This window comes from Bactrocera latifrons, unplaced genomic scaffold (genome assembly GCF_001853355.1).
Source record: "Bactrocera latifrons isolate USDA-ARS-PBARC rearing strain unplaced genomic scaffold, ASM185335v1 scaffold_215, whole genome shotgun sequence".
In the NCBI taxonomy this organism is placed as follows: Eukaryota; Metazoa; Arthropoda; class Insecta; order Diptera; family Tephritidae; genus Bactrocera; species Bactrocera latifrons.
In genome coordinates, this window is record NW_017535686.1 from 170,070 (window position 1) to 188,938 (window position 18,869).

Here is an 18,869-nt window from a genome sequence, read left to right on the forward strand (position 1 = left end):
ATGAAATCTAGTTTAAACGAAAAATGGATTGTATGCAGGGTTTGTTTAAAGCAACCCGAAGAAGTGATGACGACTATATTTGATAGAGATGACGAAAAAGACATGACGCAAATGATTTTGGAGTGTGGCGGAGTACCAGTAAGTATTTGCCGCGCGCAGAGTGATTTCTACTAAATAGCTCTGCCGTATTGTTTTTTTTTGTGATAATACTATAATTAAATATATTTCAATGCAGATTAAACGTTTTGATCACTATCCGGATAAAATATGTTGCAAATGTATAAAATATTTGCGTGTGGCATATAAGTTTCGTGTTACCTGCCAGCGTTCACATAAACACCTTAGTAGATTTATAGCACCAGCTGTAGTAGATACTCAGGTTGAGGAAGAAGTAACGGAATATTTACCCATTGAGGTGGAGGAAGTAGAAGCTTTGAAAGTTGAGCCTGATCTTGCTGACATTAAGCAAGAACTATCGGATCCGGAGGAAACTGAAGTTCTGGATATTTATGAGCCAATTGAAGAAGATGCGGATGTTTTTGAAGAGTTCGACACAATTGATGTAAGTAGCAACTTAATGAATCGTAATGGATTTATAATGATTTTAATACTTATAGCGGTCAGGCTCAGCTCTTTCTGACGGTGCCGAGTACTTAGAGGATATTAATTATGAATTCCAATATTCGGATGAAGATTATGTACCAATGAAAGAAGAAGCACCTAAGCGAGGTAGAGGACGACCGCCAAAGAATTTGAAGAAAGGTGCTGCAGCATCATCCAAACAAACAGTAAATCGAGATTTAATTAAAAAAGAGAAGACATCGCCGGCAAAGCGAGGCCCCAAACCGAAAAAAGTCAAACCTACATCATATATTTGTGATATTTGTGGAAACATCTATCCGTCACAAGGACGCCTTACAGAACATATAAAATTGCATAAGGGTATCAAACCGCATGAGTGCGAGTAAGTATTAATAAATATGTAAAATATTCAAGCAAATATTATTTTCGTATTTATAATACACAATATGATTGCAGGATTTGTGGACACTGCTTCGCGCAGACACAGCAATTAACGCGGCATATGAATACACACACCGGGAATCGGCCATATAAATGCAGTTATTGTCCTGCAGCTTTTGCTGACCTTTCCACACGCAATAAACATCATCGGTATGTTGTTCTGAAATAGTCTTAATTATTATAAATATATTGTATATTTATTTTATAAATAGCATTCATACGAATGAAAGGCCATATGTGTGCGATGTTTGTGGAAAATCCTTTACATACACGAATACTTTGAAATTTCACAAAATGATACACACGGGAGAAAAGCCACATGTGTAAGTTTTACCTTTGTACATATTTTGCTACAGGTTTTTAATTGTTCATTTATGCAGATGTGATATTTGTGGAAAAGGCTTTCAACAAGCTTACAAACTGCGAAATCACAAAATGACACATGAGCGAAAAGGCGTTGGAGTCAAAATCGAGCCGATAGAAGTGGAAACATTGGAAAGTTATCATGAAGTAGTAACTGCTACCACACAGATCTTAGAAATATAAAATACCAAATTTTATTTTTATCAAATATTCCGGATTATTATTACGTTTATGCAATAAATGAAAAGTTATATTTAAACTAAATAAGCACCTATAAAATTCAACTTTTTATTTACTTGTTTAGTAAAATGCTGAATGTAGAAACCAATGTTAGACCTCAGACATATTTGTAAAATTTTATGTAGTAGGCATTTATGTTTATTTCATTTAATATAAGCCCTTGAATAAAAATTGAAAATACTAAAAATCATGTAACTAATTCCTTTTCATTCTTAAAAATGGAAATTTAGAAAAAAAATACTACGTAAAATTTGTAAATTATAATAAACAAGATTTAAGGTAAACCTGCTAGTACAGTCAGGCTATTGTAATCTTTTGATGTTGGACTATTGTAATGAGGTGTTAAGAATTACACTTGGTTTGGTTTGCTAATTAGTTTTATTTAGAGAAATAATAAAACATATAAAACTATATATACATACATATTAACTCTGCCATATACATATTTTTTCTTTCTTTTTGATTGACATATAATATAAAGACATTTAAAAAATTCCGTTCATATTTAGTAATAAACGCAATTATGTTTAATAAGTATATAATTGATTAATAGCATACATATATGTATATGTAGATATTTATGGACAGGTATATGGAAGTATTATAGGGCATAGACTCTGTAGTCAGAAAACTGATACTTCCTTCTTCTTTAAATCTTTGAAACGTGGTTCTTATATATTTTTTTGTTTCTTATAAATAAATACACTTTGTTCAGAAAAAACATAAACATTAATATTGAGAGTTACTTCAGTTAGTTAAATTAAGGAATAATTTTTAATTATAATCCATGTAATAATATTAAAATATAAAAATTCTATACAGTTCTTTGGAAGAGCAGCTTAAGTCGAGTTAAGTAAGATACTTGGTATTGCATGGTAACGATTGTTATGCCAAAGTAGTAGTTGTTGTTGTAGCGGTATAGCATATTTATAAAAAGCCGGGTCCGTTCCGGTTACCTAGACCCGCCTGTCGTGCGAACGGGATGCCAAACTAGCTGTTGTGGTTGTTGTTGTAGCGGCCAAACCAAACTAGTCAAACATATTGCCGAAGCATACATTTTACATTTTCTTATTAAAATAATTTTAATAAAATGTAAATCATGGCTTTATTTTGTAATAAACAAATTTCATGCGAACACATTTATTATATCAATATATTATATTTTTGGAAATATACAGAAATATTATAATTTCATAGTTTTTATATTTCATATAGTAAGTATACATATATTTTTATTTGTGTTCGTGTGATTGTTTGCTTATGGACTTTCATATATTACTGCTATCGAAATTCTTATACTTATATATAAGTATATATAATACGTGTATATAAAGTAATACATTAGTTAAGTTTTATTCATCAATCAAATGGAAGTGTATGCGACACACACATATGTATGTACGTATGTGCGCGATAAGATAATAAAACTTAAACTACCATTTCTGCCTTTTAATGTTATTTATTTGAAAATGCGTACACTTGGAACGAGTATGTATGTGTGTGTTGTTGGCTATGGAAACATGCATACATTAAAATTGAATATTTATAATTCGTTATGATTATTACAGTTATTAATAATTATACATACGTATGTGTTTGGGAAATGAGTAAACGCTGGCTTAAAGTTGTCTAAGAAATGTTCGGTGATTTTTTTGATAAACTCCCTAAACCATCAATTTGCTGGCTCAAATTGACTTCGGAAAGGCTCTAAATATTTGGACTTCTGCGAAGAGTTGATTATGGTGCTTAAAAATGTTTAGACGAATAGGAAAAGACAAAATGTGTAGGAAAAAACGGAATTTGCTATTCACAAAGTGTTCCCCATTAGAGGAAATTAAGGGGTTAACTTGGGCTTAGGGGTTTCAAATTTTCGATTTTTTTATTGTCTTAATTAATTCCACAACACCTCTAGAACATTTCTCTAAATTTTAGTTGATCTAAGCAATAGTTTCGGAGATACAGCCTTGAGAATGAGGATCGAGACTAGATAGTGCGCCGTCTTTAAACGCGATTTTCTCGAAAATGTGGTTTTGAAGCCTGTTGGCAAGATTTCTACTCATGAAAATAAAATAAATATAATATAAGAAGAAAATTTTTAAAGACTTGTTCGAAGGATATTTTTTTCGAACACAACTACACAAAAATGTCGCACAGTTTTAATTTTTTTTTGTAAAAATGTCCGTCAATTTCTAGTTTTTTTTCTTTCGTCCAAGATCTAAATTAAGGTTTTAACTAAAGCACGTATTTTTTCAGTTTTTTAGTTATCCTGCCAACGTAGATGCATCTTTTTTAAGGGCTTAGGGGTTAGGGGTAGTCAGAATCAGAGTAGTCAGAGTAAAAATTTAATTTCCACAGTTATAGTTGTTTGTGTTGACCCAGTTCCAAAAAAAGGTACTTGCGGTGACAACCATAAGTCTGTGGAGATTCATCTAACAGTCAATCGGACAAAAAAAAAAAAAAAGATTTATAAATAGATAATCCTAGGCCTCATCGAAGGATTTTTTTTTCAAAAATGAACAAAATGGCGGCCTCAGGAAATTTTTTCTAAATTTTTGGGACAAAATCAACAGTTAATTGGTCTTAAAAAATCGAAATTTTCGAAAAAGTGAAAATCCTTCCATCGGGCCCGACTTTATTATGTATTCTAAAAGCTGTATACATTTCTTTAATAAGTACTGAGCCGTTTTCGAGTTACAGTAGTCACCAGTTCAACAAACATAGTTTTGAGAAAAACGCGTTTAAAGTTTCACACTAGCACTTTGAAGTGCCCGAGCTCCCTTTGTTATTTGTCGAATAACTCAAAAACTAATTAACGGATCAACGTGAAAATTTCAGAGAATACTTGTAAGATATTATACTTAACGAAAATGCAATTTTTTTTGAATTTGAAATTGAAATTGAATTTTGAAAATTCTGACTACACCTAACCCCTTGAATTTAAATTTTTTTTTCCAAAAATTTTAGAATTGCTTTGTTAATAGTGTATTTTTTTTAAATAAAAAATTTTTTTAAATATATAATTTTTATAGGAGAAAAAATTGTTAGAAAAAAGGCTGTTTTTACCAAAGGAAATCCATATAACCCCTTAAAGGGTTATTTTTATTTGCAAGTGAAAATAGAACGCAGATTAGTTGTGAAATTTTTGAGGAGCATTTGCAGTCCAAACCTAATTTCAGGTCATTCTTGGAGTGTCACAAAAAAGTTAATGAATATTTTTACTAAAAACGTTAAAGATTTCAAAAATTAGCAGCTAGTGAACCGATTTCAACTCCCTCAACAGTCTGAAACCAAAAAAAATATTAATCCACAATAATTTTGCAGTCGCCGGTTCAACGGAAAATTTTAACAAAAATATTTTGCCATGGAATGCCGACTGAGCACATGAGAACTCGTTGATATCATTTTGAAAGAGGCAGTAAAACGCGTTTAAAGTTTCGCGTTCCAGTCGAAGCAGTAAAATACCTATACATACATATGTATATCCGATAATAAGTTGAAATTTTTAAAAGCCCGCTTGCAGATCTTGAATAGTTTAACTTTGAGAATATAAAAAAATTTATATATATTTTATTAAATATATATATATTAAATATATTAAATATATATAAAAATATATAAATTTTTTATTTCTAGACTAGAATACCAGCTTAATTTACTTTAATAATGGGGGATTCGTTTTTAAAAAAATTGGATCCCCTTCAGTAGCTGATCTCCAAGAAGATCGCCGAAAGACGTGTTGTCTAGCTGTGATGAATATTTTTATAACTAAAACCATTTTAAAAAAACATGTTACAATGGTTGGTTTTTGACAAACTGCTACCGGTTTCCCAATTAAGCTTTAGCGAAAGAAAATTTAAAATTTGCACTTCAGAGAGACTTACATATGAAAATGTTTATCAAAAATATCATACCTTCGATCATTAGCTGACAAATATACTTCAGATGGTCGTGTGAAAATTGCAAGTTGATCGGACCCAGTCGTTTCGGAGAAATTTTGCTCACCGATTCTGAAAGTAGTGTTTCGAGAAAACGCGTTTAAACTTTTGGAAACGCGTTTAAACAGTAAGTTTAAAAATATTTACAAATACGCTTTATCGGATCAACTTTAAATTTTCGGGGAATATTCTCAAATATAAATATGTATGTATATTCGATATAAATGCAAAAATAAAAATTGTTTGAAATTCAAAGTGTATGTAAACTCTTAAACTGAGTACATCTCGCATGAGTGCATGTATTAGTGCGCCAGTAGCATTACGTACATACGTTGAAAGTTTACTGTGGACGCCTTTTCGAAACTTATAAAATGTTGCAATTTTCACTATTTTGTTATTACAATATTTTTTGCTGATGCATCCACGCACTGTTTCCATATTTGAGTGTCAATTTGTGTACACATGTCCAAACCCATGGATGGGGCTGTAAAATACGGATGTGCAGTCACATCAGGTTAACTGTCTGTTTGTTTATATGTGCAATCATCGGGCATATCAGTATGCTCGGCGTGATTGACCAGAGTAAAGTTGTACATACGAGTATGTGAGATGCCGCACAGTGGCACACCTTACATACTATATAATGGTTGATTCAGCGATATTATCTTCACCATATACTTGTATGTATGTGTGCGGATGTGTGCTTTTACGCTTGACTTTGTTGCAAAATATTGTTCTTTGGCTATAAAGCGAATATAAGAGCTTGCACATATGTACCATATGTATCCAAATGGAGCTGTGGAGATGCATATCCATTTTTCTTGTCATATCTCAATGTCATTTTGCTTGCCTTTTGGAGGGCCGGGAATGTGACTCGAGTGCGCAAGGTTTTAAACTCAGACCGTGGACTAAGTTTCGTTTAATTGCGCAGATGTTAAATTTATCAAACCCTGCGGTTCATGACATTGTGACGGAGTACTAGAACATGCACAAGGTGTGAGCGAAGTTGGTCCCAAAAGTACTCACTGATGTCCAGAAACTGCGGCAAGTGAAAGTGTGTCAAGAAAATTTGAACACGTACGAAAGTGACCTTCAAATTTTTGAATAACGTAATCACCGGTGACGAGTCATAGATCTTTGAGTATGATTCCGATGAAAAGCAAGCATTTTTAGGCGGCAGAGGGGGGAGAATGACTTCCGTGCCACCTTCAATGCTTGGAAATTGTGCTGGCAGCGCTGCATCGACGCAGAAGGATCCTATTTTGAAACTATTTTGAACTAGTGTCTCCGATATCGATCTGAAATTATTTGCACTCCCTTTTGTCCCCAAGAAGCTACAGATTTATCGGAACCGCTATATCATACAGCTGCCATACAAACTGTTGGCTCAAAATCAAATTCTTGTAAAAAAAAAAAAATAGTTTGACAAAATATCATCACGAAATTTGGCATAGATTATTGGCAAAGACAACTCAATAATATCCGAATAGATTGTTCAGATCGGAGTACTATAGCATGTAGCTGTCAAGCAAACTATTTGGCAAATTAACTGCATAAAATTTTGTACATATATGTAATTGTTATAGGCAAGACTACAATATCCGATTGCACCCCTGTGGCATATATCTGTCATACAAACTGACCGATCAAAAATATTATGCCTTTTATGCAACATGAAATGCATCTGTGAAGAGTATTATAGCGTCGATGAAGCCGACCGTACTTTTCACATGCGATTGCACAATTTTCCTTGAATAATGTCTATGTGGAATGAGAGCACTATCTAAGATGAAAAGTTTCTTCAAATCAGCGCCTAATTCGCAAAAATGTATGACATCCACACTCTTTTAAAATAAGATTTCACAAGAAATTTCTGAGAAAACACTAGAAGAATCAAGCCGTCGACTCAAAATAACTTTCATATTCCATATGTGTATATTATCATACCAGAAGCTGCTGTCAGCTAACGAGTGGGTTAAGCTGACTGACACAGCACAAAACATTTTAAAAGTAAAATGAGATAAAAAGTTGTAATTCTATACTTTAATGCTAAAAATAACGGTTGTACTTGACAACAAAAAATTTGCTCTGGTAAATGCCAATCTAAGAGGCATCTATGTATTGGCAGCTAATGATGTCAATACTGATTTCCGCAGCTCATTACGTACTTGACAACGCATACACAAAATCACGCACGCAGCTCCGCGGATAGATATTAAGCTGATTACATTAAGAACAACATTGTTTCCGTTTGCCTTTCAACGTCATTTTCTCTATTGAGTTTTGTTCTTCCTTTCGACTTGGTTTAATGTTACTAACATCCTTAGAGGGCTGCTTGACAAAACACAAAATAATAAGAATTAAAAAAAAACTCTTGTACTCTACTACGCTGCTTGAGAATATTATATCGTTTACTTTAAGGCGTTCAAATTAAATGCATGTACATAAATACAGCGCCTACCAATAGGGATGACGTGATTTTGATAGCAAGTGACGACCATGTTTGTTTACGGATTTGTGTCGAATTTTGTCAGCTTAATGGCTTCATGAACAAATAAAATTGTCGCTGTGTTTCACGAAACACAATTGCATCCTCAAAAATTGACTGTTTGGTGCGGATTGTGGTTAGGCGTCATGATTGAGCCTTATTTCTTTCGAAATGAAACAGGAAATGACATTACTAACAATAGCGAGCATTATAACATGATGTTGCCTGACTTTTTTGCCGGCAATGTGATGAAATCTACGCGAACGATCTCTATTGCCAACCGAGCGTTGCGGCGCCTCAAGTTTTACGGGCATATGGTGTGAAAAATTGGAGACTTGTTAATTTCGTGAAATGGCCCAATCAAATGGCCGCCAAGGTCATGCGTTTCAACCGCTTTAGATAATTTTCTCTGGAACTAAGTTAAATGTTACTTGACAACCATCAACGCTCGCAGCGCTCAAAGACAACGTAAAACGCACTTTGGGCGCAATTCCTGCCGAAATGCTGCATCGGATCGTCGAAAATAGGCGCAAACGGAGCCGAAATTTTGTTTTCAAAATGGCAAAATATTAACAACTTACATAACAGAAAAAAAATAAACCAATTTTGGCCACATTTCAGTGTTTTATTTTATTTCAACATCACGTCGTTCTTATTGGTAGACCCTTTATAATATTGTAGGTAAAATATGTATGTATGTATGTATGCACGTTTTTACTAAATTTAGTTTTACTTTCCCATGTATGTACATTTGCCAGTATTTCCATTTCAAACAGTTTATTTGTCCAACCTTGCTTTCTTGACCCTCTTTGGTGTGTGCTAATGAAGTATTTTTATTGGCGAATATTTGATTTTGGCTTAATTCATCTGGCGTCTAATGTGTTAATGCAAGTAAGTAAGTTTGTAGTCCGTCTAAATATTACTGTTTCTAAGTAGTTGCTTTTGGCAGGCAGCTAAGACAGTCGTTAATATGATACTATTACTAGAACTACAGTATGTAAAAGGAAATACTAGTCGAATGCTACAGCTACTCGAACACACATTGTAACACACAAATAGTAAATTCTAATACTTGTATGTCCACGCCTAATTATGTTCACATTTCTTGAGGCTTAAGTGTAAAGTAGTAGTGTTAAGGAGGAACCTTTACAGGAAAAACATCAAAAGGTTATAAGTCTGTTTGAACAGCGCTTAGTGTACATGTTATCTACAACAGTTAAAATTTCCGAATACATAGTTACAGGTTATAATATCACTTTAAATATTTGTTGTTTTTTCATTTTAACGTTTTTGGCTTCTGCGCCATGATGGTACTTTAGTAAAGCTTATCATATCAGTGAATTTTTATGCGTACTCGCTGACACAATTTACAATGTACTAATTGCTTATTATCTCTATACACATTTCCATGTTTGATATATAAAAGCGTTTGAAAAACTTTGCACACAGTACGTGGGTGTCACTTTAAAAACCATATTTTTAGTTCGGTATTTAGAGAGCTAAAACAATGGGTCTAAATTTACACCGAGAAATGCAATAGGCCAGGCAAGTTGCGACGCATTTTCAGGAAATATGGATCAAATGAATAAAACTTCAACCAAGTGTATTAACACTTATTTCTAACAAGCCACTGTTGGATATTACGGACCTTTGGATATATTACACAGCTTACCAAAAAAAGTCCAAATTATGCAGTTATTCATGCAGTATTGATTGCTCTTGTTTTTAGGATTATTGCATATCGTATATTTTGTTTAAATATCGGCGGAAGTTTTTAATAAAAATGAAACCTGGAGTTACCTAAACTTTTAATCTATAAAATGTCATGTTTTATTCGATGAAAATCTCACTTTCATACTAAAAGTAACTCGCATAGTCTGAAAGGATAACGTTTGCCAAATTCTTAGAAATCGATACAATCTAACGAGTTGAAAAGGGAGGGTGAGAGATAACGAAAAAGTTTTTTTCTCAAAATGGGCTCAGCCAATTTAAGGGGTTACATGAGTTCACGTGTTTCAGAAAATCGATTTCTTTATTATTTTATTAAATTCTACAATACTTCTAGTATATTGCCCTAAATTTTCAAGTTGATCGGAGTAATAGTTTCGGAGATGCAACTTTGAGAATTTGTGCGCTCGAGGCTAGCTAGGCTAAGTGCGCCGTCTTTAAAAGTGTTTTTCTCGAAACTGTGTATTTGAAGCCGTTGGCAAGATTTCTCGAGAACTACTTATGCGATCTTCACGAAATTTTACAAAGGTCTTTGAGATACAGTTCTTAAAGCCTTGGACGAAGGACTTTTTTCGAATACAACTATTGGAAAAATAAAATGTCGCAAAATTTTCACTTCTTTGGAAAAATTCAAATTTCAGTTTCTTTGTCCTAAGTTTTATGTTAAGCTTTTAACTAAACCACGTATTTTTTCACTTTAGATGATCCTGTAAGAAGTTATCCCGCCAAAGTGGGTGCGTCTTTTTTACGAGAGATCAACGGAAATGAACGGAATTAAATATTTTTTATCAAACATTTTAGAATTTCTTTGTTGATAGCGAATGTTTGTGACAATTCTAATAAAATATTTTGTTTTTATATGAGAAAAAAATTGTTAAGAAACCCATGTAACCCCTTAATAGGTGATCAAGTTCGGAATCTTCAAGCAATTTTTCAAAACAGTGAAAGGGACAGAATATTGTTTTAACAACATTTTTAGAAACCTTCCAAAGATTAGTAAGGAAAAGTTGAAATGTGAAATATTTAATGATTCTCAAATACGGATAATAGTACATATCAAATTGAGAGGTGATTTTTGTCCAATTCACCTCCTTCAAAGTAATCCCCTCCCGCTGCAATACACTTATGCCAAGTGTTATCCAGTCAATATAGAACTTGGAAAAATCCTCCGTCGTGATGGCCATCAGAGCCTTCTTGCATTCAGCTTTTATATCCTCAATTGAGTAAAATCGGTGTCCTCGGAGTGGTCATGTGAATTGGCTGAATAGTCAGAAGTTACACCAAAGGAAATCAGACGAATGCGGTTGGTAGGGCACCATATTAGTTGAAATATAATATTATGAGATGGTGCATTATCGCACTTCTTTGTTCAAAAAATTCAAACAGAGTAAAAATCGAAGAATTGATTGAAAGAATACTAATGACGTGAAACTTAGCATAGATGCCACTAACATTACTACCAATTTACAGAGAAAAAATTTACCGATTCGAAAAACACGCGAAGTAATTTAAGAATTCACTTCATCTTTCTATTTGATCACAGTAGTACAGTATTAATCAAGGTTATGCCTGTTCCGCAAATCAAAGCTTGACATCTTTTGTGTTGATAGCCGCAAATTTACTAGTTAATTATAAATCAACAAACTTAAAAAAGAAAATATGAAATTTTTTCTAAAAAACATGCTGAATAACTTACAGATGCTAGAAGCAAACAAATGTGTGCTAAGTTAGACAACATCGCAATTCACTGGTTACATTTTAAGAAAATGTATGAAATTATATTGAGGAACAGAGACAGCCGTTTCACGAGGATCTAAGTTGGGATCGCTACACGATGGTAGATTACGAGATCTTACAAATATAGTTTCATGAATTGTGAATTGTGTGTGTGGTATTATAACCAAAATTGATCTTATATTTAGGGCAACAAAATTAATGTAGAGGAGTGTTATCATAATAAAGTATTATTTGAGCGCTTGAGTCATATTTGGAAACTTGTCTAGTAGTGGTCTATAGTAGATCATCAATTACTTGCATTTAATTTTAAATGTTAGGCTTCATATTATTTCATTTATTTTTATCTTTATATTAAAAAAAGATGCTTTCGAAGTTTTAACCGTAGCACACTTGTTCTATCTGTTGGTAACCGTTAACTGGCTCTAACTGTTTAGTTAATTAAACAAAAGTTGGTTTCCTGTCTATTAGACCATTCTCTTAATTGATATTTGTACATATTTTAGTGAAATACATATGAAGTTAAGTGAAATAGTTGAAGACAGACACAAACTTCTTAATAATACTATGCAGCTGAGTTAGGAAAAATCCTGTCAAAATATGCTTATACTATGTATATAATTTAAATTTTTTTTTTTCATAATTATTATTGTATAGTATACGCTTCATGTTTTTAAAATGTTTTAAAGTATTTTTCATAAAATAACTACACGTAAGATAAATACACACACATATGTAGTTCCAAAAATCGTATAGTTGGCTTATGAGTTATTTAGTTATAGTTCTTGGAAACATTAATTTAATATTGAATTTAATACATTACTAAGTATGTAATCCTGCATGCAGAATCTTCATTGACATTTATATGCAGTAAATACTTTTTATTTGTTTAAAACAGAATGTCATATATGTATATGTATAAGTGGACTACTACATTTCCTATTAAAATTCGTTTACTAATATTTCAGCTTTAAAGTAATGTCTTCAGGTCTTTTAAATATCATCGTTTTTATTTTCTTTAATTTAATTTTAAGTAATTTCAATTCAATCGAATTTTCAAAGGCCTTACCTTATTTTATTTAAAGCTTTTTAAAATGTGGGAGTATTATTTTTGCTTATAAGCTCACCTTGTACAACTCATACCCTCCTGTATAAACACTCTAAATTGCCATTGCAAAACTCCTACGCTTAAGTAATATTGTTGCACAGAGTACAATGTAAATATGTTTATATGGTTAACTGCAGCATTGTCCTCTATTCCGCTATTTCGACGCTTTGCCCCAACTCAACGGGAATTGGCTTTGCTGTTCCTGTACGAGCGGGGAAACACATTCATGATGACCAGCATAAGAATAGTCGCGTAAAGTAAATGGCTAAGCCATTGCCATTATGCGCTTCGTGTTGCAAGCGCAAATGCTTCCTGCACTTTGCAACTGTGTGTGTGAAAAATGTAATTTTGTGGAGGATTTGGCGCTTTTTGGCGTAGATATTACGAAATGCGAATCATACAAACTATATATACCGCAAATTATTACTGCATGCGTATGTGTGCATATGGCATGTGTGTGCACTTTGTATTTGTGTGCGTAGGTGAATGTGCGAAGTGCAATTGTAGTGTACGGAGCAAGCGGTTTGCGGTCATTGGTTGGTGGTTGGCGGTAGGTGGCACTTCTACTTTTGCCACTTTTGTGCAAACTTAACTTTGTTTTTTTCGATACAATCACTTTAACGCTACTCGGTCTACTTTTATCTCCTGCATTTATGGTGGCACCTCCATATCGCGCGCACTTTTGTGTTGTGCATAATTTTCGGCTATCTTCTTTGTAAATTGGCTTTCGTTGCATGTGTTGCGTGCCACATGACACTGCATGCCGTTCGCTTCCATAATTGGCTGCCACTTGCTATTAAAATTCACCGTCTCCAAGGTACCGCGTTATGCATTAATGTAGTATTCACGTTTCTTGTGGCATTTCTCGTATGCGATGTAGCACAACGCTATGGTGATTAGAACAATTATAGTGACACCCATGCCGATGCTCACCCAAATAATTTCATCGTTGATGCTTTTATAGGAGTGGCCTGTAAAAGGAAGGTAAGTGGGGAAAAATATTGAAAATGGTATAATCTGATTTGAGTGTTTATTGCAAGCTTCAAAACACCTAGCTGTGTTCGGTTTTTATTTATATGCGGTTTGTGATAGGAATAGATAGGATAGTTGCTAATTTCTTTTTCCATGATAAAATTTGCCAGACAAAACTTTGGCGTTGTAAACGCCAACTTCATGTGAACATAAAATAGGCTGTAAAAATCTAGGAAAATTTGTGCCTGGATTTGTTCGTGCAGTTTAATTGGATCAGTCCGGATCAAATTTGATCTGGAGTCATGGATTCAGATGACGAGAAGCATTGATTACAGTACGTCAATGATTGCCGCACTAATTTTGACTTTCAGAAAAAAGAAGTAAGGCGCAGCAAAGTTTAAGTTCTAGGTTGTCAGTCCATGTTAACTCTGTTTGACATCAGAATTTTGGTAGCAGAAACTTAATAGTATGTTTCACAGTGTGCCTTACGTGGCTTCGCCTGCGTCAGTTTCCAGACAACATCAGGTCTTGTTTTATAGACATTTGGGACATCAGAGAAATTGAGACCTTTCATTTTTTAAAAAAGAAATATGGCTCAGCCAAACCTGAAATCTGAAAAGATATTTTGCATTAACTGAACTCTAACATTTTTCTCCGTACATTTTTTAACATCTTTCATTTTTACACCCACTTCGGGTAATCTCAAATGTTTCTATCACTTCCTTTCTTTTCGTCATTACACTTCAATATTCTGTGTTTCTGACATTTAATAGCCTGCAGAGTCGTATTAATGCTGTACGACAAAAGTTTTTGTTCAGACATTTTACATAACATAATTTTAATATGAATTTAATGAAATACGAAACTTAATAGCTCGAAACCGTATTTACGAAAATGGCAATGTAAGCAAAAATGGTTTCAATGTGACAAATAATGTACGCCTACCCCACCAACCTTTGTTAATCTTTTGGATATATTGACATGTGTAAATATGCCTGTAAATAGCTTTCCACGAAAGTCTTTATTGCATTTTCCCCCTCTTGTCAAACATTGTGCTTTGCATTGGAGTTTCAGCGAGCGCTTTGGGTAAAAAAGACTTGCAAATGGACAAAAATAGTAATATGTACCTATATATTATATATAAAGTATATATGTATAACAAATAATCAAACAAAGCCAATACGAATATAAAATACAGTTACTTTCTGGAAATTTGCTGCAAAATGTTGGGATTCTTGGCTGGCGTTTTGTATATGTATTACTGAATGGAGCATATTAAGTTTGAGACGATGTTTGTAAAAATGAAATATTAGGAACCCTATAAAGTATATAGTATGACTGATTAGCGTAACCAGTCAAGTCAATTTAGCCAAGTCCGTCTGTTTATCCGGTTATCCGTTTTTACATAAGCAAACAACTCAATCTGGTTTTGAGATTTCGATTTGAAATTTTGCATCTCTACTTCTCTGACCAAGAAGCTACTCTTTTGTCGGAACGGCTGATACCGGACCATCATAGCATATATCTCCCATAAAAACAGAACGTTCGGAATTAAGCGCTTGCATTTATTTGAGATACAGAACAGAAATTGTAAGTTTGTAGCTTCAAACTGCAAAAAAGGCTCCTACCGCAATACAATCCTCTTCAGAACTTCAGCACTTTATTCCAAAACTCAATTTTGAAAGCAAAACTGTAAGAGAAATCGCTGAATTTGTTGGAAAGAACAAATCTACAGTTCTTGATATTATTTATAAGTTACGTGGATGAGTTAAGATTGTTCGTTAAAAGCAGAGGGAGTCAGCATAAGGTGTTAAATGACCAAGAAGAGCGATGTGTATTACACGAAATTAAGCAAGATGCTTCAAAGCTTCAAAAGAACTGAAAATTGTTTTACGAAATCAGAATGCTCTTTACCATCCTTTTTCGCTTAAACATTGTACGTAATATTTCACATATTACATGGCAGAGATGTCGCGAAGAATTTTGGAAAATGTAATGCAAATTGTGGAAAATTCGATACCCAGCTTTGTTATCTATCATCTCAACGATCCTAAGTACACTTCGAGTGTTACAAAGCTTTGATTGCTCTATAACTGTCTCAAAGTTGTACAGACGCCAGCACAGAATCCCGACCAAACCAAATTTAACACGTTGAATGGGCTAAAGAATGCTTTATTAGAAGCAAGGAACTCTCTTGAATTGGATGTATGTGAAAACTTGGTGAATTAATATTTTTGTCCAGTTTTTTTTTGGAAATAATTTGTCAATACGGTTACAGGTGCAATCAATATGAGTGGTTTAATTTAAAAATATATTATGTACTCCATAAATATGTATGTACTTATGTTTATTCCCGTTGGTATGCACCTGCAATATATATTAAATAGGGAAAATGAATTTTTTGGAAAGCACATGGTGACGTCCATCAACGAATGGCGCGTTGGAAGCTGCCACTGAAACGCCCCTTGAAATTCATTCAGCTTGTCAGTTTCGACGCTCTTCAATCCACTCTGCAAAGGTCTGCAATCGACATCGCAAATTACTAGCACGTACCCAATAACAGGATGTAAGTGCGCTTGTATTTCGCTTCATCTGCTTTCAACACCTTCGGCCACTTTGGCCACTTCGGTCACTTTGCTAACCTTTGTTCCTGCATTCTTTTGCGAGTAGTAATCGGTAAAATGCCATGCATGTATATATCCGTATTATATATACATATGTAAGTGTTAAACTGTTGTCGTTTACATTACAATTCAAATAGGTAAATGAGTAAATAAAAAATGAACTTTTAAGCATATAGCATTCCTACTTACCATGAAGTGCATTTAGATGCAGCGACACTTGTAAATTGAGCGAAAACAATAGAGAAAAGTTCTCGCAACCAATGGAGTTATGCAAGTTTTTCAAATTCACTGAGTAATAAAAGTCTTTACAAGGGAGCCATTAAGAATAAATTAAAAAACTAAATTGGTACATGTCGCCTCCGTGTACTTGTGCTGCACATCTGAAACTAATTGTAACTGCCTGCAAGCAGATGCAGCAGTCATCCTATTCCTCTCTTGTATAGTTCACATAATGAAGATATCCAAGGCGAATTTTTCATCGCGTAATTTTCAGTTGAAACTGATTTACACTTTTGTTTTGATCAAGCTCGAAAGTTGGCTTGTCGTAAATTTTAGTAAAAAGTATAGGAGCAATATCGTTTGGCGATTCGATTCTAGTATGAAGGGAAATCGCTCAGTAAAGTCGAAGATCGCACGTTTGCTATATGTATACGGTTATTCTTTCCTTCAATGGCAATCATCAGAAATTGGTTAAATGAATATCAACGTGGTTGCATATCGATTTTTGATTAGCCACGCCAAGGTGTCCCCAAAGATAGCTACCATGACCATGAAAAGCGATTGAAAGTTCGCGAGGAAATAACTGTGTCTGTAAGCATCTCAAAAGATTGTGTGGTTCATATCCTGCAGAATTCGTTGGGTATGAGAAAGTCGTCAGCTAGATGGGTGTCTAGTTTGCTTACTCCGTACGTACTGCTAGAAGAATAGTGAAACCATTTCACGGCAAGGTTTGAACTTCTACGCGGTTTGTCACTGTCCAAGGAACATGGATCTACTGATACACAATTGAGATCAATGAACAATTGAAACACTAGATTTTACTCGGCAATGTAAGGCGAAGACCTCTCTGTAAAAAAGGTTTTAGCCCTCGCATTCTAGAATTACAAGGTATGATTTGCATCTAGAACCTAGAAAAGGTTATAACGATCATATCATATGCCTTATTAATAGATAAAGCAACCGCATTTTGCCAAGATAAACAAAAATTAGGCTGCACTGCTGCTCCATCTCCCGTATTCTCCAGCTTCGGCTGCGAAAAACTTCTTTTTGTTTTTAATTTTCAAAAAATCAGTAGCCAAACCGAAAATTGATGATTGAAAATGGAGTCTACTATACTTTCCAGCCTTCTTAACAGACCTCCAGGGTCCAGTCCAAGTTGTGCACCGAATTGCATTTCAATTATAATACATATAGAGTGGGGCTTGCGTTGCGTATGCCAAAAACTGCGATATGCAAATCGGAAATATTCAATAAATCAAGTTGTTAAAAATCGTCAAAGTAGGAAATGTTATTTAATGATTGAATGACTGTCATAGAGTTTAGATTTGTATATACATATTTCTTAAATCCATTGAGATGTTATTTTAATCTGCGAGTTCCATATGTAATGATTTAAAATACCATTAAGTGAAGCATTACTTCTGAAAAAAGCTTTTGCATTGACCCCATTCCGGTGTCAAATATTTTATTGTCCTTTTTTCACCATGAAATGAATGAGCGTTCAAAGCTTGAAATTCGTCGAAAATAGCTAGGTGGGAGGAGCCGTAGTAAAGGTCAAGCAGAAGTGGTTTTACTGCACATACACTTCGCCAAACAACGCGAGCATTAAATAATCTGTCGGATGTCATTGAGAGCGTTAAACGAAAACGAAAAGATTGATAATTCTATATAAATAAGAAGAGTGAATCGTAAGTGTACGTGCGAGCGTGAATTTATGCTACAAAAGTCAAATGGTGAATACGGTGGATCGAAAGCGTGAAATATTAGCACTTTTTCGGTTCATTGAATTCGGTCACTGAGCAACTGTCAATGCGCTTTTGTTCTCCTATGAATAAGCAGCGGTAGCATGTTGGACATTTGTATCAAACGCAAAGTGCTAAGATTACTCCATGCTTGTTTACTACCGTATTTTAGCCCTTTTGCGCAGAAGTCATTGGTTTTTCATACAAGTGCAACATTTTGCTGTAGAGTATAATAGTTTGCTTCACGACACATCATCATTTTGAGCGAACATTTGCGCTTACGAAAGGTGTGTGCACGGTTTGTTCCGCACAAAGTGACTGACGACCAAAAATTGTTCAGAATCCAACATTCGAAGGACTTCATTGCGACTGATTATTTGACCAAAAATCACATTTTAACCATTAATCACTCCCCGTATTCTTCTGATATGGCACCGTACGACTTCTTCCTTTTCGGAAAAATGCATTTGCCCATGTATGGAAAGCGTTATGCAGCAGAAAGAGACTATTTTGAATAAAATAAATTGATTTTGCCGAAAACCCTTTTGTTCTGTTTGTTTTAAAGTCCTTTTTACTTTTGAACGCACCTTGTGCATATGTATCGGGTGATTTTTTTGAGGTTAGGATTTTCATGCATTAGTATTTGACAGATCACGTGGGATATCAGACATGGTGTCAAAGAGAAAGATGCTC

The 18,869-nt window shown here is 34.1% G+C and overlaps 2 protein-coding genes across 2 annotated transcripts in view; one reads left to right on the plus strand and one right to left on the minus strand.

The window, feature by feature from the left end:
- Window positions 1-1,665, plus strand: LOC108968429 (zinc finger and SCAN domain-containing protein 21-like). The gene is made up of 6 exons (XM_018932472.1): window positions 1-138; window positions 236-562; window positions 618-964; window positions 1,039-1,173; window positions 1,236-1,346; window positions 1,404-1,665. Exons 1-6 carry the CDS (start codon window positions 1-3, stop codon window positions 1,567-1,569), a joined length of 1,224 nt encoding a protein of 407 aa, XP_018788017.1. The 3' UTR covers window positions 1,570-1,665.
- An 11,779-nt stretch (window positions 1,666-13,444) lies between these two features.
- LOC108968415 overlaps window positions 13,445-18,869 on the minus strand; it is a 6,604-nt gene continuing 1,179 nt past the window's right edge. Inside the window, exon 2 of the mRNA XM_018932453.1 lies at window positions 13,445-13,590. Coding sequence (XP_018787998.1) covers window positions 13,445-13,590 — 146 coding nt within the window. The remainder of the gene's footprint in view (window positions 13,591-18,869) is intronic.